The 23,187-nt window shown below is 49.4% G+C and overlaps 2 protein-coding genes across 3 annotated transcripts; one reads left to right on the top strand and one right to left on the bottom strand.

Moving 5' to 3' along the window:
- LOC115341020 lies at positions 1–20,717 on the bottom strand. Of its 2 annotated transcripts, none has more exons than XM_030013163.2 (2): positions 17,355–20,717; positions 1–2,284 (listed from the first exon to the last, which is right to left on the bottom strand). In XM_030013163.2, the coding sequence occupies exon 2, from the start codon at positions 1,699–1,701 to the stop codon at positions 4–6; it is 1,698 nt and encodes a 565-aa protein (XP_029869023.1). In that variant the 5' UTR covers positions 1,702–2,284; positions 17,355–20,717; the 3' UTR covers positions 1–3. The 2 variants fall into 2 exon arrangements, 1 of the variants encoding a protein (XP_029869023.1); XR_003923266.2 differs by lacking the exon at positions 1–2,284 and adding an exon at positions 14,143–14,536.
- On the top strand, positions 5,550–11,755 carry CD8B (CD8b molecule). The gene is made up of 5 exons (XM_030007941.2): positions 5,550–5,667; positions 8,479–8,829; positions 10,665–10,760; positions 11,221–11,310; positions 11,429–11,755. Exons 1-5 carry the CDS (start codon positions 5,622–5,624, stop codon positions 11,467–11,469), a joined length of 624 nt encoding a protein of 207 aa, XP_029863801.2. The 5' UTR covers positions 5,550–5,621; the 3' UTR covers positions 11,470–11,755.
- Positions 20,718–23,187: the final 2,470 nt, after the last annotated feature.

Here is a 23,187-nt window from a genome sequence, read left to right on the forward strand (position 1 = left end):
GCCCTATTGCTGAGCCTTAGACCCCGGGTCAATCGGGTTGGAGCTGCTGTGCTTTTTGGCCTCATGCAGGGCCAGTTTTCGGAAAAGCTCCGCATCCGGCAAGCCATCGATATCCTCCTGCTTCTCGTATTTTATCAAGCGCTTCCTCAGCTCAGCCCGCCAAGGGTTGGACTTCTGAAACCTCAGCCCTTGCTGGTTCTCCTTCCCCAAACCGCCCCTGCCATCGGGATCTTTTCGGCTGTCTCCTTGCATTTTTCTCATCCCCACGTTTTGGAAGGACACGGCTGAGGTTTTCCCTTTCTTCCCCCCCAGCATGTACCCCGGGAACGCCTGCTTTTGCAGCTCAAAATTCTGGGTCAGGATCTGCTCCAGCTCTGACAGCGGCTTTCTGGCCGCATCCCCACCAGCAATCACCCGCAACGGGGGGGTCAGCCCCACCACCAGCGGCTCCTTGAATTCGGGCCTATCAAAATTGAGGGGGGAATCCTTTGAGCCAGGCAGCCCGGCCATCTGGTAGAGCATCTTCTTACGGTTAACATAGGCGTCCGGCCGCTCCTCGGGGTTTTGCTTCTCCTGGTGGAAGAGCACTAAGGGGTTGACCTCTGGGAAGAACACCTTCAGCACGGCCAGCTGGACATCCCTGATGTCCTGCACATTGCCCATCTGCACGTCCCCCGGCAGCACCGCAAAATCGTCCGGTTTCATGCATTTTCTCACAATATCTATCAGGTCACTCACTGAGTTGCCACTCTGGCACCTGGGCAGCCGCTGAGCCCTGGACAGCCAGTTGACCGCTGTCTCCTTTGTCAACGGCCCCAGCATCTTCCCCACCGTCTTGAGCTGCTCAGGGGTAAACCAGAGCACGGCCCTGTTGGTGTCTATGGCCTGGAGCGGGGCATGGCCGGCCGGCTCATCGGGGGGGCTCTTTTTTATTTTGGAAGCCTCCACCTCCCCTCCTTGCAGCTGGCACATCTCCTCCCGCAGAGGAGCGTAGGGGGACGGCCTGGTGGGGCCGTTGGCACCCCACACATCGTCCTCGTAGTCGTAGTGAGGCGGGTGCGGGTCCAGGGAGTCCTCCCCCTCCCCATTCCCAAACCGGTTCCTCTTGCCTTGGATGGCGGCCACGATGCCCCTCGACACCCCCAGCTCCGCCTGCAGCTCCTGGATCTTGGCGTGGCACACCTTGTGATCGGGGCCAGTGCCCCGGTCCCTCTGGACGTCCTGCAGGACCGCCCGCACCGCGCTCTGCGCATCGTGAGTCTCCCCAATCCACTTGCCAACCTCCTTCTCTAGCTCCTCCGTTTTCAGCTTCTCGTAACCCAGCTTGCTCTCCAGCCGGGTGATCTCCACCGCGCTCCGCAGAGAGTCCCCGCACAAACCCTGCACCTCTGCCTGCAGGTTGTCCACCTGCATTTTGAGCTCACCCTTAGCCTGCTCCAACTTCTGCACGCTCTCAAGAGCCTCCTTCAGCAATTTGGACAACTCCCTGCCCACCATCAACAAACCCTGCAAAGCCGCTCGCTTCTTGCACTTGTTTGTGGGTTTGGGCTTTTTGGTCTCCTCCGACCAGCTCTCCCACTGCTGGCATAGCTGCTGGTACGCCTCCGGGCCCTGGAATGCCCCCGGGGACCAAACTGGGGGGAGACACTTTTGGAGCACAAACTGCTCCAGCTTCCAGTTGCTAACGATGTCGGTCATCATGGTGAGGGGAACGAGATCAGAGACAGCTCCGTCTCAGGGCAAAGCTACCATAACACCAGCACCACCGACCCACCCGCAGAGGAAGGCTGCGACCAACCCCTCCGAAAAGCCTCCCCGGGGGAGATGCCAAGCGTGGTAGCGAGGGAAGGGGAAGGTGAGGATGGGTGGCCGCGGCCGAGCGGACCGCCGCCGCGACCCGCCGGCTCCCGGGGAGGGGACGGGGAAGGGGTGCGGGAATAGGCAAAGCAAAGCAGAGGCGTAGTACGACCCCAATAATAAGATCTCACCAATCCTTGGCTGGACGTCCTGGCGGTCCCGGGCACCTGGAGACGGTTGCTGCAGAGCTCCCGTAGATTCGGCACCTTTAAAGTCAAGGTGGTTGCGAGGTCTCACTCCGGTGGATTTTTATACCCTTGGCAGGTTGTTGTTTGGCCTCTGCTTACGTCCTCAGTGGCTCGTCCGCCTGCAGGTGCTGCATCCCTCCCCCTGTCTTCCCAAGGACACTTTCCTTGTCTTTCCTTATCCTCTTCGGCACTGATTAGGGAGGCTGGCATCACATGGCAGCAGCTGCTCTGCCCCTTATCTGTTTTGGCAGGGCCCAGAATTAGTCACAGCTTGCTTATGCTACCCTCTGCTTACACCAAGTGCCCTGAAGAGGGAGAGCTGGAGCCTGTCCCCTCAGCATCCATCCTCCCAAAGTCCCCCAAAGGCCCCCTCGCTTGCCGCACACACCGTAAGCACCTGGGTTTTGGGGGGAGATCGCACATGGGGCTCACACCTGACACCTGTAACACACACGGTCCCCCAAAGCTCCCCCTCCAAGCACAGGTTGCTTGCTGGGGAGAGACGAGATGGCAGGAAAATTCATACAATATGTAGTTTAGGTCCATTTTGGCTTCTGGACTTCAAAAGCAGCATTTTTCCATGCCACAAACCAGCCCACTGCACGCTGGCATATACCTTGGGGCTATCCCGCGACATGTCAGGAGCCTCAACTGTGAAATTGCATCAGCTGAAGTACAGCTGTAAATCTGCACCTGCAGAGGCAGACAGACCCCCCCCAACCTCACCCTACAAACCACATCTTAGCTCAGAGCAGTTTAGAAAAGAAAACTTGACCCACTTGATTTTGTTTCTGCTATTACACTAAGAAAAAGGTAGTACTCGGTGAAAATGCTATCATTTTCATTGCTGCTGTTCCCCCTAATGAAATACTCCAGAAGCTATACTCTTCCCCAGAATAAAATCATTTAAAAAAATTTTAAAAGCAAAAAATTGTTCACCCGTGGCTGCTTGAGTCCTGGGGAGTTTCCATCCAGCAGCCCATTATCCCCAGTGGGCCCTTATTTCCAGGTCCTGCAGTACTGGCTCTGTTGGACCAAGCTTGAGGCTGAGCAGCCCTCCTCGATCCCCAAAATCAGCCCTTGTATCCCAGAAAGCACAGAGGGAACAGATTTTTCCTTATTTTTTATGACAACTCTTCCTCCAGCCTGGCATTTACAGCCCAGCTGCAATTACCTCTGCTGCAACATGGGAGTTTAGCCGAGATGAAACCCCAGAGAGGTCTCGCTTCTTGTCTGTAGACCACTTTCTCCTGCCCCATTGCTTTGCTCCAACCCCCTGAGAGCAAACACTTTGCTGTGAGAAACCCAACACAGGGAGAAAATTAGAAGTTGAAAATGTAACAACAAAGCTGGTGAAAGCACAGGGAATTAGTGTCGGTGTGGTGAGGTACATGAAATGTGGGCTGAGAAAAAGAAGAGGGGCTATTTCCCCCTGGGATGTGCGAGGAGGAGACCCACAGGGAGAGCACCAAGATGGGGCAGGGACGTGGCCGGGCTGGGGACCGGGATGATTGTCTTTCCTTTCAGAAAAAGAATAAATTCCCCCTAGGAATTGTGCAGCTGAAAAACACTAATAATACACTAAAATTCAGCGATCTCCCAAATCTTGCCCCGGCTGTGAGCCAAACACTTGTGATGAGGAGCCGCTGTACCCCAGCAAGGTCACCAACAGATCTTGCTTGTATTAACAGATAGTTCAACTGACATGGTTTTTTCCTCCCCTACTTTCTTCCCAGAACAGCAGCCCCAAACAATGTGGGGATGTTATAAACAGCACCTGCTCGCCTGCACATTCCCACAGTGCTTTCATTTTTGTCGGCGATATGCTGCCAGACAAAGGCATTCCATCTCCAAAATGTTTTCTTGTAGGAGCACCATCCAGTCCTGAGAACAGCTTGGCTGCCAGTAAATAGCTCAACGGCATATAAACAGCAGCTTAAAAGAAAATTGAAAATGAATCCCTCTTGCAGCACACACACTATGCTTTTACATCGCAAATATTCCTTTTTCTTTCCGTAGGAGACACCCTATAGGTAAAAGCACTGCAGGCAAGCATCCCCTCCTCCCCCAAAAAAGAGGTGCCTACACCCAGTTCTGGAGAGGTCCCAATGTGGAGCGAGGGGAAAGGCAAGCAGGAGGTAAGGAGGGGAGAAGCCGGGGGCTCAGCTCTGAAAACGAGCCCTTGAAAGCACTGAAATGCGTTTGAAAGCACTGAAATTACTTTCTCCTGCCAGCAAAGAGTTAAGGAGTGATTCAGCCAACCCTAAATTTTAGCAGCGGAGCCCTTCGTCGCGAGGCTTTTAGTGGTTAGCAACCTGCTTTGAGCAGGAAATTATTTTAAACAGAAATGGGGAGGGGATGTGTTACAGCAGCATGGAAAAATCTGGTGCAAAATGGACCAAAAAATTGCACTGCATGAGATGCAAAATCGTTTTTCCGATTCGTCCGCCGACTCAAACCCCAGGGGAGGTTTCTCAGTGCCCCCACGTGAGACCCCCCCCGGGAAACCCCCCCTCACCAGGGAGCCAGCCCCAGGGAGATGCTGAGACTTTGTAAGGACCATGAGTATCTGCACAAGTAGGGCATAAAAGAAAACCAAACCCCATTTGGCAGTCAAGGGGGCAGTGAATAAATAAAAATAATAAATAATGTACATTTTTTTTTCCCAAACATGGAAATACTGAAGGCTGCTGACATCAGTTCACCCCTGTAATTTCACATCATGTATTTCACTCTTTCAATCCCAAACCCCGAGTCCTTCAAACCTCTTCCTCCCAAAGACATTTCAAAGCCACTCTGATATTTTGGCTATCATTTAAATATTTCTGCATATGAGCCAGGCACTGTCACAGCTACCAAAGCAGCGCCCGCTGCAAGGTGGGGAGCCCCACCAGAATTTCCTTATTTTTGCGGTTTTTCAGCCACTAAATTTGTTTGAGGTTTCTTGCTCTTGGCTTCAAAGTTTTCTGTGATGCCTCACACCTCTGCTTTATGGTGAGCTAGTTTGGCGTTCAGCATTTTCCAGGCCTGGAGAAAAACACCTCCTGCTAAAGATTCTGCTGAAGAAAACAACCCCACGGCTCACATTGCATCTTTGCCTTATTTTGAATGCATTTTTATTTCAGCAGAGGAGAAACCAGCCAAAATTCATCCTTTCCTGCTTTTATTTTTAAAGCCAAGCTCCGACATTTGTCATTTTTTAATTGCGCGGAACTAGATTAAAAGAAGGAGGAAAGAAGCTAGGTGATGAAATATGAAGAAATCATAATTAAAAATCAACGAGCTTTCATTTTTTTCTTCCTAAAGGGGATTTCAGGGGATCTCGTGCGGTGCTGGAGAAGCGCGTGGGGCTGCCGCCCTGGTGCACACCTGGTTCGGGGGCTCAGCACAGAAGCAGCTGCTGGGCTGAGGCTCCGGGCGCTGCCGCGGCAGATGCTTTTTGGCAGCCGTCGGCGAGACATCCGTACCGAGACGGACGAGAACCTCCTGGGGTGAAGCTAGCCCCACAACCAAGAGGTGGCTGTGTGTGGAAAGGGGCAACCGGCACAAAACCCCTCCGTTGCTGACTCCACCGCCATGGCCAGGCTGTGGCTCCATCTCTGCGTCTGCCTGCAGATCCCAGGTAAGAGGGACACAGCTTTTAAGGGTTGAGGGCACCTAAAATCACGCTGGAGCCTCTTCTCCAGCCCACTCCAGCACGTGGGATTCGTTGCACAGCATCTGGATGATGGAAGTTTAAATATACAGGTATAGTATAAAGCTACAGGATATTACTACCTTTGAACCCATAATTTTGGACAATGCCATCAATAGCGTGCTTTAGCTTTTGGTCAGCCCTGAAGTGGTCAGGCAGTTGGACTAGATGATCATTGTAGGTCCCTTCCAACTAAAATAGTCTATTCTATTCTATTCTATTCTATTCTATTCTATTCTATTCTATTCTGTTTATAGTGCAATTTATAATGGTATAGACACTGCAGAGTTTGTTTTTACTGCACTCTTTTAGTGCAGACTAAAAGTGGGAAGCTGCTGATGGAGAAGTTAAAGTTGCACCTCTCTATGCTGCCTGTGTAACATGAAGACAATAAACATCCCATCAAATTTTCTTCTAAATCTATCCAAGGACTGAACGTTTCCCAAGGGCCACAGCTGGAATCAGTGTGTTATAAAACCATGCTGCCTTCTACATATTGCAGACAGGTTGCAGGAGGTCTGGACTGAATATATACAGTTGATGTCATGGCAAAGTGGTAGAATTACGCTTTACAGGACAAATTGTGCCATCAGTTCTTAGGTGGAAAAAGTTGAGAGCTTGAAACACCCATTAAATGTATATATTAGGGTGGCAGCTCAAGTTGGTCGCCTGGGACGATGCCCAAAGCTGGTCCACAGCTGCTCAGCATCCTCACTAGAGGCTGCCAGGACTGCAGGGTGTTTTGTTCGTGTCCTGTGATGGTCATCCAGCCACGGCATAACATGGCCTATCTGGCAGCAAACAGCCCAATGCGCTTTATCGACACCTATATACAGGTAGTACTATCCTATAGATCTATACGGAGGAGTCCCCGCTGAGAAAACCCCAATAATTTAGAGTTTGCTCTGCACGTGCAAAAGGGAAAGGGACCGTTTTTGAGCTGCTGCAGGCTGGTCTGGCAAGCACGTGGAAACAAACCCATCCGACCCTGATTCTCCATGTTCCTCTGTGAGAATATACACTGGGGAAGGGAACAGGGAGGTTTTGGGGGATGAAGGTGTGGTAGAGGATGAGATTTTTCCGCTCTGGCTCCATCCCAGCTCACCCCACTGGAGTTTGACCACTGGCTCAGAGCTGAGCTGAGCATTTCCCAGGATCCCTTCTCATCCGTTGTGATTCATCTAATAATCTCTCCGACAGCTCGAGGAAAAGGTTTTCCTTGGGGGATTAAGTTTCCCATGCCCAGCGGAGCAAGACCTCAGGGCAGCCAAGGAGACCCTGAAGCCACGATGCCCATGGCCACGCACATTCATCCCCTAAAAAAAAAAAACCACACAGGTGTTTGCCAGAGCGAAGTTTGAGAGGATTGCACTCCAAAACCTGGAAAAACGTATTTTAATAACAAGGAGGCATTTATATTGTCGCAGCACCAGAGGATGTGGTGAAATGCTGCGGCTGCTGTGCAATGCCTGAATTTCGGCATTGCAATATTAGGGCTGAAGCCTGCTCGTCTCTGCAGCGTGTCGGCAGCCGATGGGGTCATCGGCGCAGGGACAGAGGAAGGCTCTGGACCTGTGTCAGTCACCAGAGCCCTCTCCTCTGCCTGTCCCCATCAGGGACATGGGGGACATCAGGGCCATGGGCCACAAGGATGGCTTCAGGTGTTTTTGTGGTCATGCAAACCCATTCCCGCACCACTGGGTTTGCAGGGCTGCACGAGGCTGTTTGCAACAACTACGGTAAGCAGCTTTGGGATTTTGAAGGAATAGGGACATTTTAAGGTTTAAAAAGCCAAAAAATGTATTTTGGTGAGCTTTTCGCATGGCTTTAAAACGCGCCTGGGAAAGAGACGGGGGAAGCGAGAGCATCCTTATCTTCACAGGGCTGTTTTTCATTCGGTCTCGGGTTATCTGCAGCTTTGTAGGACTGTTTGCTGAACAGAAAGGATCACGAGTCACCTGTTATTCTTTTCACAAGGACACATCCTCGCTCACAGACACCGCTCACATCTGCCTGGGCCAAAGACGATTCAGATAGATAATTTCTACAAAAGCTGCAAAGCCCAAACACAGCGATGCGATGCCAAACCGAAGCTTTCAACCCCACCGCTACCCCTCACTCCCTTTCCTTCCACAGGTCTCAAAATTCATACAAAACTAATGTCGTCTGAAAACTAATATCAAACTGGCTCATTCTGAGATGTTTTGCATCTTTTTTTGGTCTTTTTCTGTACCTGAGATGCCATCTGAAGTTTGTCAGTGTTGCTTCTGTTAGAACAAAAATCTGGCAAATAATAAGTTTAGAGGTTCAAAAAAAAATCTGTTGAAATAGAGGTGAAGCCTCTCTGAAAAATGAGAGAGAAAAGGGAGGGTGGGAGGGGGACATCTGCAGGAGCCGGTGGGGATGCCCTTCCCTGTGCATACAGCCCCGGGGACACCGTCAAAATCATCCCTCCATCTCTCTCTGTGCCACTGACCCTCCTCCCTAGATGAGTGTTTATGAGGCAAAAATCTACCTGTATAACTAGGCTTGACCAAAAAATAGCTGGGCAACCCAAAAAGGCCTCTGAGGGACTATGGGTTGAGGTTCCTGATAAAGATGATCCCGTTTCTTGCTTGTATGATCCCCTGCTCTGTGACTACTTGACCTTATTAAGTCCACAAAGAAAATCTGTACTTAGCATGGAAGAACATCAATGAAAAGAAAGTAACAACTCTGTATTTCTCTCTTTTTTCTTAGGTTTCTCTACAAATCTACTTCTATCCAAGACTCCACACCGTATTTTAGCCCAAACTAACGATAAAATAGAAATCCTCTGTGAGCTGAAGACGGAGCATGCTGGGGTGTACTGGTACCGCTGGAGCCAGGAGAAGCAAAATTTCGAGTTCTTGGTATTTTCCAACCCATTTGGCAAAGCCATATACGGCACAAACATCAGCGAGGACAAGTTTAGTGTCCCTGGGGGAAGTTCCCGCACCTCTTACAGCCTGCACGTCTGTAACCTCCATGCCTCGGACAACGGCACCTATTACTGCTCCATCTCCCAGTCCTCCCAGCTCCTCCTGGGCAGCGGGACGCAGCTCAGTGTGGGTAAGCACCACCCCCCGGGCTCCAAAATGTGCCACCGGCAGGCTGTGATGAGGTCCCCAGGGCGAGGGGTGATGCATGTTGGTGGACCCTTTGCAATTTTGAGGTGCAAGGTTAGGGCTCTGGGGTTTTTCCGAAGAGACCTATGAGACCAGATAAGGCAGAAAATACAGAAAATAGCTACATTTTAGGTCAGCTGCATGTGACAGTCCTTTTGCCACCAGCAATTGCTCTGCTGCGGTCATGCCTTGAGCACCGCGTTGGTCCTAGCATCTTAGGATTTCCATGGGAAGATGCTCAGCCCCCAGTATTGCCATACCCTGCATTTTCCTCATCCCCTGTAGTACTTTGGATGAGAGGCTGGATGTGTGCCCTGCTCAGCTCCCGGTTTTTCCTTACCTTTCCTCCAAGTGGCAAGAGCGGCATCAAGGCCAGAGGACATCACCCCTCGCATCGCTGGGGTGGATCTGACTGCAGGTTTCGGGCCTGTCCTTCACATAAAGGATTGAATTGGGGTTTATTCCTCAAAGCTCACAACCGAGCACCACTGGGGAGCTCCAGCCAGAAATCAGAGCTATCTGTGGGTGGCATTGGGGGAATGATGCTTTACAGACCCTGGGTCAGACAGCAGCATTTTCCCCTTGACCACCAAGCAGGAGGTGGTATAGAAAAACCAATGCGTTTGAAGTAGGATTCAGCCCTTTCTTTGCAGACTTTTAGGGAAACAAATAACTTCTTATTTAACCAAGATGCAGCTATGGCTGCTGGCTCTAAAGCATCTCCTGTGTCCCAACCTTTCTGGTTTTGGTTTGGGGTTTTTTTTTTTTTCGCAAATAAGCCCTTCACCTTGAGCTGGCTGAGAAATTCCTTTTGATTTCTTGCCGGCTCAAAGAAAAGCTGGTTTGAGATAAATGAGAACTGGTTTTTATCAACTGGGCACATATCTATGTGCAAAGCAAAGGATGAAAAACAGGGTTGAAATTCAGCATGATCAAGGACAGTCCAATTTAAAACTAAACACCAACAGGTGTTTTGAGATTACTCAGGCCTTGCTGGGTATTTTCTTTTTTTCATTTAGTACACATGATAAAACAAATTGTCTTTTAAGTTCCTTTTCTTTAAGTTTATTATAAAGTAAGGGAGAAGTTGTCCAGATAAATCCCAGTCACCTGATGTCTCGTCTTTCCATGTAAAAGAACGGTGGTTTCCGTAGGAATTTCAGTCCCGTATAGAAGCAGAAAAAAAATAGTTTTCAATCACCCAGAGTTTTGAATAAGTGGAGTTTGAGCGGTCAGGTGTACAGCTATTTGATGACATTAGTGGGATATTTTCCTGACCAACGTTACAGAGATGTATGTGCTCCATTGTAATTTAGATACACCATAATAAATCCTGCCCTTATTTTACCAGAAAAAAAAAAAAAAAATCCAATTTTGAGCAAAGATTAGAGCAATCTGAATATGGAAAAGATCCAGGGATTCTTTAAAACCTCCCAGTGCTACTGAAATCTCCTGCTACCCGTAATTTTGTGCAACGCTGATGAGATGGTGCCTGGCAGTAAATGTAGCTCAAAGAAGTTTCCTTTTTCTCTGCCTTCTGCCCTTGTTTGCCTAGTACATTGCTTTATTAATGCTTTTACAAGCTGTTGGTAACTTCTGTGGCCACCGAGAGGATCAGGTCAAGCTCCCAGCCCCTCCGGATAACCCAGCCCTTTGCAGGGGTCGCTGGATGGGGCTCATTTTAAAAGCCAAAATTCCCAGCCCTTCTTGCCTGCTGTTTGAGATCTCCACTGCACTCGGTGCCATATTGACCATCCTCTTCTCCTCTTTATCCACCAGTTGACGTTCTGCCTCCGCCTCCGAAGACCACTCAGGCGCCGCTCTCCAAAAAGCCCGTGCGGTGCGTAACCAAAAGCAAAGGTGCTGACCAGAAAGGTACGGCACCGGGTGGGCTCAGGCGGCCTTGCAAAAGGGGTTTGCGGAGCTCCTGGGGTCCCCAGGGTTCAGCTGGAGTTTGTCCTGGGGTGGGGGCAACCACAACGTGACCCTGCAGGGTGGGCATCTGGGTCCACCTAGAGCCAGTGCTCTGGATGGAGCTGACCTCTGCCTTTAGGAGTGGTTCCCGGGGATATACAAGGGTTTAGGGGCCAGAATATATTTCAGTTTAGGTTATCGTGACTCATAGCTAAGTTGCCTGCAATGCCTTCAGGTGTAATGCATCCTCCAAGGGATACCCCAGAGCGACGGTCACGTCCTCCACCCTTCCTCTAAGGACCTGCCTTGCTTTTCTCCCTTTCCCACCCCACGCTCCATCCCCTAAAGCTGCCAGGGCAGGATGATGCTGGGTGCTGAGCTGGCAGGGCAGCTCCACACCGTGTCTCCTCCTGCTTTCCAGGTGCCTGCAGCCCCCTGGTCTGGGTCCCCCTGGCCACCAGCGTCCTGGTCCTCCTGCTGAGCCTGGTCCCCACGGCCCACCGCCTCCACCGTAAGCATGCCGCCAGCCCCGGGGGACGATGAGGGGGGGTCAGGCCCCGGGACCCCCCGGGAGCAGGATGGGGAGCTCGGAGGAGGTCCCGGGGCTGACGGACACCATCTCTCCCCAGGTCTGCGGAGGAGGCTCTGGCTTCGCATGCACAGGCAGTAAATCCCGCTGGCTCCCCCCATCTCCAGCAGGCAGGGAGAAGCTACGGACCCTCCCCTGCACGATGCTGAGCCCTGCCTGGATGTGACCCGGGAAGGACATTGCACGGGACGGACGTGGGCTTGCACTGCAAGACAGACAATTCTTTCCTGCGACAGACCATGACTTTAATATTTTCCCTTGATCCAATGGCTGGCAAAGGGACCGGGCCGGATTCTGCAGCATGCTGAGCATTTCTCAAAGGGTGCTGAGCAGGGCAAACACCACGGCTGGCTCTGCACCAGGGGCACCGGGGCTGGTGTACCAAAGGAATTCAGATGGGCTGGAAAGATGCTCTGGGATCTTCTTGTCTCTCCTCTCTGTTCACCCACGGCACAGCTCACGGGTGCTTTTCGTTTGCTCCTGCTAACGCTGGTTGATCAGACTTTGCTAACGAACACTTTGCGAGCAACCGGCAGGCAGCAGGGGCAGGTCGCTGCGCAGCTTGTAAAGGCTCTGCGCGAGCACGTTTGTTAGAAATAGTGAGTACGCTGCTCAGCCGTTTTGCTCTGCAGGCTGGTGTCTTGTGGCCGCAGTCGGTGCGGGACACGGCTGCGTGGCGAGCAAGGAGCCACGGCCTCTGCCCAAGCAAGAGTTAAAGCAGAAAAACAGCTCTGTGGCTAGCAGGTCTGGGAGGGATGTCTTCTCCCGGGGGGACAGATAGCAGGAGATTGCAAACAGCCAAGGGTGGGAGAGGAAAGCCAGACAAAGCGATGTACCCAAGGCCAAACACCTGGCTCAGCCTGAAGGCCAACACCGCTCCCGAGAGCAGGCAGCGGCGGCGGGGGGCTGGCCCTGAGCCCAGCAGCGCGGCCAGAGGGTGCTGAGCCCCGAGCAATGCCCGCGGGTGCTGAGCCCTAAGCGACACTCGCGTGTGCCGAGCCTTGGGCGTGCTGAGCCCCGAGCGATGTGCTGGCCCGGCCCTGATTGATGCCGGTGGGTGCTGAGCCCTGAGCGACGCCCGTGGGTGCTGAGCCCCGCGCCGTGCCAGAAGCAGGGCAGGTCTCCCCGGGGACGTTAGCAAGGCTGGAAATTCGGCACCTTGCTGAGCGCAGGCGGTGGACGCTCGCTCTCGGGCGCATCCCCAGCCCCACGTCTCTGCTCCAACGTGGGCACCGGTGCAAGGCTGTATCACCTGCAGCGAGCGCAAGGGGAAGGTGGCCCAGATACCTCCTTCCCCCAGCTATTTTTACTGCTGGGGAAGCGGCGGGGAATCTCCTGTACCGCACATCGCGTGCGTCCTTACAGCTGCCCACAAGCTAAGGACTCGTGTGGCTCCAGAGTCGCGAGAGCCCGGGCGAACGCAGGCGTGGGGAGAGCTTGTGCGGGCGTAAAGCATCGCGGGCGCGCAGCAGCATCCCTCTGGCCTTACCCTCCCTCCCCTCCCAGCCGCAGGGAGCTGCCGCTCTCCACTTTAATATAAATTTTTCTAGAGGGCTTGGTCTGAAAGCCGGCCACGGGCGCTCCTTGAGATGGATGTTTCCCTTAAATGACGCAGTAATAAAGCCAGCAGTGGTGCACGCCGAGCCGGCCTTCCCGGGCTGTGATGCTCACGCAGGCACTCAGGCGATCCCAGACCCCATCCCACCAGGAATGCTGCAGGGGGGGTCCCCAAGCATCTCTGCCTCCGACACATCACACCAGCAGCGCATTTTAGCCTCTGTGAAAGCTCAGATGAACTAAACCCACCATTTTTCTACCCTGCAAGGACTCGGTGCGCAGATCTTCGCCCCAGGAGCAGGTTATTTTTATTATATGTATTTTTACAGGACAGCTATCAGGAAACCCCTTTGAAACTTCCCATGGGCAAAGGTTTATTCTTTCAAAACCAGGGGTTTTTCCCTCTGCCTGCAGCTGCTTTTGAAACCCCAGCTCGGTTTCCCACGCTTGAGGCATCCTGACCTTAATGTCCATCCCTGCTTCTCCTCTCCCACCTCTCAGCCAGCACAGGATCTGGCCTCCCACGGCCAAGCAGCCAGCGCCCGGTCCGGGCAGCGAAAGGCAGGCTGCGACAGCCCAATCCTCCTCTCAAACGGGAAGGTGAGCAGCCTCGGGGATAACCCTGCCCGGTCCACTCCTCCTCCCTCCATCCCCGCGCTCAGGCCATCCCCACGGTGTCCGACCCTCGCTGAAACCCCCCCGGGACGGCACCGTCTTACCTTGATAGACTTCAGCCACTGGATTATCCCAATTCCAATAACACTCGTTCAAAGGATGGGGATTTACCCCTCGGCTCTCTGCCCACCCCTGGGAATAACTGTAACAGGCAGCAAAGAATTTGCTCAATGTCTGAATTCCCCAATTTGGCTTCGTTGGTCCTTTGTCATTTGAAAAAGTAAAAAAATAAAAGAAAACCAAACTCCACATCATCTGTGTGAAGTGAAAACAGGTGAGGACAGCAACACTCAAGGATGCTACCTGTCCTGTTGAAACATAGGTTTGGGCAGCTCGCCAATGGAAACAATGAAAAAAATTGCAGTAAATCCTGTAATTATCAGTAGGGTGTTTTAAGACAGTAAACCTCAGAGAGATTTTAGCAGCAGGTTTCACAACTGCGAGAGCCGGTGGGAAAAAATCTCCTCCCGTTTCATAGACTTTTTTCCCGGAGCATATATAAGAAAGAAACAGAAACACTAATAAAAAGATGCTTTTATGTCTGAGAAAATTAGCCCAGTCCCCTGATATCTGCAACTCCTTTGGTCTTCTTTGCTACCTCGTCACTGTGCTGAGAGCACGATGACGATACCAAGGGTGAGGGATGCTGTGTTATGGCACGTGGGGGAAAAGGGAAGCTTCCACCATGAAAACTAATGGGAAAATATTTCCGTGCATCTCTCTGCTAATGGCACGGTGCCCGGATCCACGGAGGGAAAGAAACGGGTAACGGCGTCACCCGTCACAGTGTCACCCCAGCCACGATGTCCTGGCAAACAAGAGTCCCTCGTTTATTCCTCTTTTCCTTCCGAGGATGGACCAGCCTTCTCCTGTCTCCCACTGTCCCCCTCCTCCCCACAGCAAGGAACATCCATACCTAGAAAGGAAAATAATGGGATTTTATATATAACCCCAAACCCTCACGGCAGCAGTAAATAAATGGTGTCATCTTAAATGACAAAAGGAGACACCGCAAAAACTGGACAAAGACAAAAGGCTTTCAAATAGGACAAGGAGGTTTTTGCAGATCTATGGGTTTAAGTACAAAGCGTTACCTATGGTGTGCCCACCCCCGTGAATCATCGGGCAAGGAATTGTAACAGAGGTCAAAAATTACATGTTGCAATAATCTGTTGTTATTATTATTATTTTATTATTTTATGGTCCACATTTATATTCTCTCTATATTCTATATATAGAATATATATTCTGTATTCTTAAAAATACTACAGTTATTCTTTCAATAAAAAGTGCATGCATATCCCGAAAGCATTCAAATATTCAAAGGACAGAAAGCAGAACAGAAATGCAGGTATTTCAGGCATTGCAGTAAATAGTCTTCATGTTTTTGTAAAACTTCTGTAAATGGATTAAAAAAAAATTGTCAGTCTTTCCAGAATATCTCAGTTGCTGATCTAATATTGGCACTGCTCAATTCTTCTTTATTCTTTTAACCTGCCCAGTCATTTTTATGTGGATAGTCTGTGTTTTTATAACACAAACAAGTAAATCAAATCAGGTGCAGTTGAAAACGTTCAATTGAAAACAAGCTAGTGACACGAGAGCAGAAGATATATCTGATTTTAAAGCTTTTAAATATATAAAAAAATAATTTTGCAGAGTCATAAACACAGCTGAGTTGGGCACGCTAACAGAGAAAGGATGAGTAACATCTCTATTAAATGATTAAACTTGAAATCCGTGCAAAGGGAAAGGAGAGATATATATATCCATGAGTGCTGTTTAAATTCCTTCCCATTTAGCCTTGGCCAGAACGGCACCGTGCACGGTAGCTGCTCATTAAATATATCCTCCTGGCATGAAAAATGGATTCACAGCAGGACTTCTAAGCATCCAGATAAGACCTGTTAAATGGGAATTTCAAAACGTCTTTTTCTGCCACTGTATAAAACCAGATATGTCCCAGAAGCTACAAAAAAACCATCCCAGTTTTTACCTGCTTCTCCTGAACCCTGTTAGTGCACAGACACAGCCCTACACACACGCCTGAGAAAGGGCATGGGCAATTCTCTTCCCTGTCTTTCAGAAGCATCCAACGATCAAAAGCCTTCTGCACCCACAGCACACACCACCTCACCTGCTATTTCATATATCAAACAATTTACAGGAACCTTAAATATAGAAATATTGTATCATATATATTGACAGTTATTTATATTGACAATTTTCTAACTATATATTATTATATATAGTTATATTATAACTAATTGTTACAGTTAAATATATATAATATATTCAATATAGTTATCTATTATATATGACATTTGAATATATTATATACAACCATATTATCGATATTATTTTATATATTATGTGTTATATATTATATATAATATCTATATAGCTATATATGTCTTATTATATAGATTGACAGTTATACAGATGGACAGACAGCTATGAAAAAAAACCACTGGGGAACAAAAAACTACCTTCAGGCAGCATAAGTACTTCTTGCCTATATTTCCCTGGACTTCATCGCATTTCATTCAATAAACCACAAATAGTAATATATTAAATATCTGGTTTATATAAAGCAGAAATGGTTTCTTTAACATTATTACAGTTTTTATTTAATATTATTTCTGCTTATTAAATTACTTGCTGAAATAAATATTTGTGTATATCAATATATCTATATTGCGTGCACTCAGGGTGAGCTCTGCAGCTTCTGTGGAATTATATACAAATATTTGTTATTCCAGCATTCATTTAACTGGAACACATATCAGACCAAGTTAAAAATAAATCTGTACAAGCTATGTATTTTCCTTCTCTACCACCTTGCGATGGGAAAGATTACTTTGAGTTTATACACCAGTGGTGCTTTCACATGAAACAAAACTCTCCCTGTGCTTTAAATATTTGCAACGGGACAGGAGGTATAATGTTCCTCCCCAGCCATTCTTCTTTTTCTGCTAAAGTTCAACTTCTCATTTAGCCTTTAAGATATACACGTGTATGAAGGGGGACTGCCTCACACTTCTAAGCTGGGGAATATCATTATTACTACTTGCACTTTCTGATCTAGTTAATAAATTAAAACCAGATGTGAAACACTCCAAAAAATCCCAATGATGGCATCAACAGAATTTTTTCTTTGCCAGCTACAACATATCTATGTGCTGTTGCAATGAGGATCTCACGCAACCAACTTACTGAGTTCATTTAACATAAAAAAACCAAAAAACCCCAAGACGAGTCACTTATGGAAAGCAGCTGGCAGTCAATATGAAAAGGAAACCTGCTCAAATGGCAAAGCCCTCTCCACCCTCTCCAAAAAGCTCCTTGGAGGGGTCAGGAGCCCTCAGGCAGCCGAGCTGACTCAGGCACCCATGAGCTTGTCTCCTTGACTTTTTTGGGGTCGGGCAACGAGTAAGGGTTACATTTCGTCTTGCCCAAACTGGACTGACCCTCCGCATCACGCAGCAGAACCCCCGATCCCGCAGAAACGGCGCGCGTCTGCAGGCCAAGTTTTGCAACGTTGGGTTTTTCAAGGGCTTGAGCTTCGCTGGGGATCACCAAAAAAACGCCTGATTTCGCCGCGTGAAAGCGATGGGTGCCTCCAAAGCGAAACGACGAGCCCACAAGCTGGTGCCAACCACCCGTGGCGGTCGGCCCCGCGTACCCACCCCACACCTTCCTCCACCCTGCCAGCACGATGGAGCAAGCCTTACCCTGCCCAAGGGGCAAGCCACGCGCGTTTTTTTCCGCTCTTCTTCTCTCCTTGTGCTTAAAACGTCTAGCCGGGAGGTTAGGCACCAAAATACGGGGCGCAACCAACCTCCCTCCCTGCGAGGCTGGGCAGGGAGGAGGGCTGTGGCTTAAGAGATATCTCTGTCCCCGGAGCCACACGCAGAATTTCGCCCACCACGTTTCCTGTTGCTCCCTCCCGGCGCGGAGAGCCGGGGCTGACGGGCCGTGCAGGCGACACGAAATGCGGCCGAAAATTTGGGTGTTGGGCAGCTGCCTCCGGGGACGGGCAGGGCATCCTTCGGAGGAGCCGGGCGCACGCTGCTCTTCCACCTTGCAGCATGGCCAAACGCAAAACCCCACGGTCGAGTCCCACCACGTCTGACGTCTCTTCGGGTACCGCCACGGGAGGAGATGCTGGGGACCCTGGGGACCGGCTTGCAGGCAGGGTCGCAGGCAGAACCGCTGCTGTTCCTCAGCAAAGCTCAAGGTTCAATTGTTGTCCGGCATTAGCACGAGGTAAACAGCGTGGTTGATACCTCGGGGAGAAGTGCTGGGCTGTGCTGACACCCAGCCACGGGGCTTCGAAACATTATGTCTTAACATCAGCACTGAATGCAGAATTCAAGTTGGGATATATCCTGTCGGTCTCTTCAAAGAAATCGAGACGAAGTATTCCTGGGGGCTGGGATTGTATATTCCTGCCCTGAGTAACAAGCTGCAAATGGCACTGCTGTTATTAAAATATATGTCTCCAGTCCTCTTGATGCAGGAGGAAATGACTCAGAGAAGCAGTGGAACAGCCATTACTAAAATATATGCCTTTCCTCAGGTCATTTCGTTTTAATCTGAATCACCCATCGCTACTATAGCCAGGATAATTTTGATATAACTTAGAAATGTGGGTCACATCCCACTGCGCAGATCTGAAGCCGCCATCCCCAAGGAGATGCCAGGGGAAGGCAGCTGCCGCCGTGCAAATTCCCCTCGTCCCAAACCTGGGTCCCTTCTCACCTCCCCAAAGCTGGGACACAAACTGAGCTACCTGGCCAGGATTAAACTTCTTTCCTGGCCATTATCCCTCTTCCAAGTGGCATCCAGGGTGCCCTGGACTGTAAAACAGAGAAAGGAAAAACTCACCTGCCTTCTCTCAAGGACCAAAGGTGTCTTGCTCGAGGTGCCGGGTAACCACGGAATTGCTCCAGTGGTCCCTGCTGGAGGGATGAAGGGGTGTGATGCACCAAAGATGGCCATAGCATCCTCAGTGGTGTCATCTATGGGTGGGCATGCCACGGAGAAGGTGGTGATATAGCCCCTTCTCCCTTCCCTGTGCCGCTCACGGCTGCGAAGCGAGCAAGGGAGAGTCCCGAAGGGATGTGGAAGGAGTCCTGTCCCACCGGGAGCAGACAGGGACACGGACACGGGGCCTGCGGGGCTGGATGCTGCTGCCCTGAAGGGCTGAGGCCACGGGAAGTTCAAACCATCTCCAGCCCCTCACCTTCCAGCTCATGCAACTGGAGACACAGGTTGGAAAGCCGTAGGCAGTTCATGTGTACGTATCTCCTATATCCTGAATGCATACACACCCGGAAAACAGTTTCTTTCTCTACGCAATGGTAACCACATGAAAGAGTTGGCCCCCCCTCTTTTGTCTCAGTATCTGCGGAGCAGAGGACAGAGATGTTGGGAGAGCTACGGAGAACCGCAGGATCCATTCTTGGGATAAATGTCCTTGTGCAGGGCCAAAAGCTAAGGAAGCTTTAAGTGTTCTGCATTAAAGAATGAGATAATTGGAAGATTAATAGTGTTTCAGAGGAAATGGATGTGGAGTTTTGTCGCAAATGGCTTCCCTAGAATGACACATTGTAATGAGATCTCAAAGTTAAGAATATAAAAATGACTGGTTTGGTTCAGAGCAAAGGTCCAACTGGATGACTGTTCTGTCTCCAACACTGGCTACAAACAGATGGCTAAGGAATAACAAGGACAAGACAATCATATATGACACTTTCCCTTAATATTCAGACTACTTTTAACTGAAAAGACTTCCTGAGCCTGTTCCTATCTATTGAGTAAGCCACAGTGGACCTCTCTTCCAAGCATTTGTCCAGGCTCTGCATCCTCAGTGTCCTTTGGCAGGGACATTCGTGGGTGAAGGACAACTTCATTTGCTTTCAGCCTCACCAACGTCAGCTTCATCTGCTGCCCCTTACTTTCTGTATTGGAAAAGGCAGTGAATAATCAATCCTTTTCCACTCCCTCCCAATCACTCACGATTCTGGAGACTTTAGTGTATCCACTTAAATTGTGTTTTCCGGCTAAAGAGTCCTAGCCTGCCTACACAAAACCCATCTCAGACCTCTGATCCTCCATTTTGCCCTTCTCTGAACCTTTTTTTGTCCTACTACTTCTTTTTTGAGTCCCCTCTTCGAGATGAGGGGGTGAGACCAACACACAGCATTCAAGGATTTATACAACGCATTGACCACGAACTGGACTATTGGAGCATACGATGACATAGCTGTGTTCTCTATTTTATATCCAATTTCCTTCCCACCTGCTACCATCTGATTTGCTTTTCCTCCTGGGCACTGAATTGATGTTTCCATGGTAGTACCTATCTTAACCCAAATCTTCACCCCTGAATGGCAATATTTGGCTCCTTATTTTATAGCAAAGCCAGGACTGGTTTTCCTTGCATGCATCACTTCACATTCACCTACTCCAAATTTCACCTGCCCCTGTATCGCCCAGTCTCTGAAAGATCCTTCTGCAGTTCTATATTTACAATACATAAATGCAAGTAAATTAACGTGCATAAAAATAAAGTTTGCAGGGTATGTTTTAAATTGTTACATGGCTACTGAGTCCAACGCTCACAAACAGGGTGGGAGCGGTACCTCTAGGAGAACAGGTATGGAAAGAGTAATCACACACTTCTCTACGCAGTAACGGTGGGGATCAGGCTGTTAAAAGTGAAACTCTTAACACCAAATGTAGTTTGTTTTGTTGATGATGGAAGAGCATTAAACCAGCTGCTGCTTTTTGATGCGGCCATGTCCCCTCTGCCTCTTTTGAACAAGGTATTGTGGCTTTGGGTTGTGTCTTACAAGTCTAATTCTAGAGCGAGGGTTGGGTGTTTTTCAAGTAAACGCCAAATTGGGAAGAAATAACAAGTTGTACAAGCCAGCCAACGCTATTAATAGGACCACAAAATGGATGAAGCAAATAATCTCAAGCAAGCCATGGGTTTCTATACAGACCAGACATGACAAGACTCTGGACTGATGGTGTGACGGTCTGACAAATTATAGCCAATGTCTCAAACATTCGTTAAAGAACTTTGGTGGAGAAAACGGCCTCTGTAAAAAAGCTGGAGTTTTATGAACAGGACAATGTGGCCGGAGGAGAGGGCCCCCCGGAGGGTGGGACCACGCTTCTCCAAAGCCATAATTGCTTATCTTAAGTGATCAGGAGACGGAGCACAGCGTATGCGCCCGGAGGAGGAGGCCCCATGGAGGATGGGACTGTGCTTCTATCTTAAGCGGTCGTGCCAGCAGGGAAAGAGAGGCAACTCTGCAATGACCTCCCCAAAGCTCACCGACTGATTCCAGAGAACCCCGGGGAACGTGAACTGCGCATGTCGAGACCACCGACTAACACGCTATAAAAGAAGGGAGAACGAGTTCTCAGCGCGTGCCCTCTGGAACTGGATCTCTACGCTGGCTGGACCAGTGCTGGACCCAGGACTGGTGAAACCCTTTCCTTCTCTCTCTCTTTCTTTCTTTCCCTCTCTCTCTCCCTCTTTTCCTTCTCTCTTTTCCACACCTCATCCTTTAAGACATAAAACCGTTGACCAAGTCTGAGACTAGGAGTGGATCCAGCCGCCCCTGGGCTCCTCTCTGAGAAGGAGTCTAGAAAGCAAGGGGGTCTGCTCTAAACCTCGGGACTCAACGGGAGGGCTCTCCTTCTGACAAAGTTTCATGTTGCTTTTCCCACTTCTTTTTCTACACTGCCCTTCTCCTTTCAAACAGCAGCTTAATGACATGATGCAAGGTTCATATTGGTAAGTTCACTTGTACTTGGGCAAGGTTAGCTTGGCTGAATAAATGTTGATTGTTGTTTGAACTCCCCTGGTGTTGTTTCACCTTAATTCTGACAAAGGAAATCCACGAACCTGAGTTGCTCCAATTTTGGGACACAACAGATGGAGACAGGAGAAGTCAGCTCCCAGGGCTGTGGGGATAACACCAAGGCTATGAGACCCTGGAAGGGCGCTGAACCAGGAGGACAACTACCAAACGGTGCCTCAAACCGAGCAGAAATTCGATTATGGGAATTGGTAGTGAGCTAATGAGCCCAGTTCACCAATTAAAGGCTACTGGAACTGCTCTTCAGACAAAAAAATGATACACTGGAGCTATACAGATAATTTTCCTTTTCTTAAGGGAAGTCTATATTCAGTGTTAGAAGATAGGAAGTCTTTCTGTAGTTCTGGACTGAATCTCTGTGGTATTGAGGAGATTGGAGCTGCAGAAAACCAACCTGTCCACTGTTAACTCCAGCTGTGGCACTGGCAGAGTAAATTGTCACCAGTCCTCAAAAGATGCTGTCACGGATTGCTGATTTACCAAATGTCTGCACAAACGAGGTCTGCAGCATCAAGAGAGGAGGTGTGGGAAGCCTTCGCAAGGAAAACTTGTAAACACATTCAGGTCTTCTTTTATCAAACTCCCAGCTGAGGTACCAACAAGCATGGAGATTATGGAGATTTTCAACCCAGTGGTCAGGTTACAGCTCTTCACCACAGAGAGATGAGAGCGCAGGAGTGTTTGCGGTTTGCGTATGGTATTTTAAGGTATGTGGTGTTTACGCTGAGAGTACTCAGAAGAGAGGACAGTATTGACCACTGAACTGGAAACATGCAGCTAAAGTGGAAAGATAGTGTGTGAGTATCTGCTGCGTGACAGTTGCACTTGACATTCTACAAACCCCTTTAGTGCTGCAGCTTTGCAAAGGAAAGAGGGGCAGCAAGTTGCTCATAAACCACAGCTTCATTTCACACCGGAAAAGCTGTATGCTATAGTGTCAACATTTTTTTTTTTTTCCTCTGTTTGAAACAAAAGTTTGTGATTTGCGACTAAATTTTGAAATCTTCATTCAAACTTTCCATTCCTCCTTATGAAAGAGATCCTTCAAAGGTTAACAACAGGAAGAATCAGCAATGCTGAAGCAAACACAGTCCGGTGTCCCTCCCCGAGTTATCATCAGTGATCACTCGCAGGGATCAAGCAGCACCTGCTCAGCAGCAGCAACGTTGCATCATTGCTTAGCAATGAGAAGTCCTTCTGAAGCCCTACGAGGAGGAACCATGGGCAACAGAACAACGGACCTGAGAGAGCACGGTCATTTTGACGCTCCTTTTGTGTCTACCAACCACCGCAGCGTAACTCGCACATCCTGAGACGTGCTCCTGCTGCCAGTCACGCGATACTGAGACATCCGTGCGATGTCTGATATTACTGATACTAAGAAGCTGAAGAGTTTCTCACCACTACGAAAAAGTCACTGAGATCCTTCCGCAAAATGACTAAGAAATCAATCATATCTGAAATTCAGCATCTCCTCCAGCTCTGATGCCCTAAGCTCCCTCTCATTTCCCATGTTTTCCTCTGTTAAATGGATGTAAGTAAGCACAGAGAAAATTAATCCTAAACTCACCTTCTGCCAAGCCCCATTCAAAAAAAGCAGACCCTTGTTAATCTGTCTCTTCCCTGCATGATTTTGTCTCTTCCCTCCTTGCTCCTGTCTCCTTCT

This window comes from Aquila chrysaetos, chromosome 1, assembly GCF_900496995.4.
Source record: "Aquila chrysaetos chrysaetos chromosome 1, bAquChr1.4, whole genome shotgun sequence".
Taxonomy (NCBI): Eukaryota; Metazoa; Chordata; class Aves; order Accipitriformes; family Accipitridae; genus Aquila; species Aquila chrysaetos.

Excerpts from the sequence above, each read along its gene's own strand:
- LOC115341020 (XM_030013163.2), bottom strand. The coding sequence starts at position 1,701 with ATGATGACCGACATCGTTAGCAACTGGAAGCTGGAGCAGTTTGTGCTC.
- CD8B (XM_030007941.2), top strand. The coding sequence starts at position 5,622 with ATGGCCAGGCTGTGGCTCCATCTCTGCGTCTGCCTGCAGATCCCAG. Across the intron at positions 5,668-8,478 it reads CGTCTGCCTGCAGATCCCAG|GTTTCTCTACAAATCTACTT; the intron begins GTAAGAGGGACA and ends CTTTTTTCTTAG. Across the intron at positions 10,761-11,220 it reads CAAAGGTGCTGACCAGAAAG|GTGCCTGCAGCCCCCTGGTC; the intron begins GTACGGCACCGG and ends CCTGCTTTCCAG.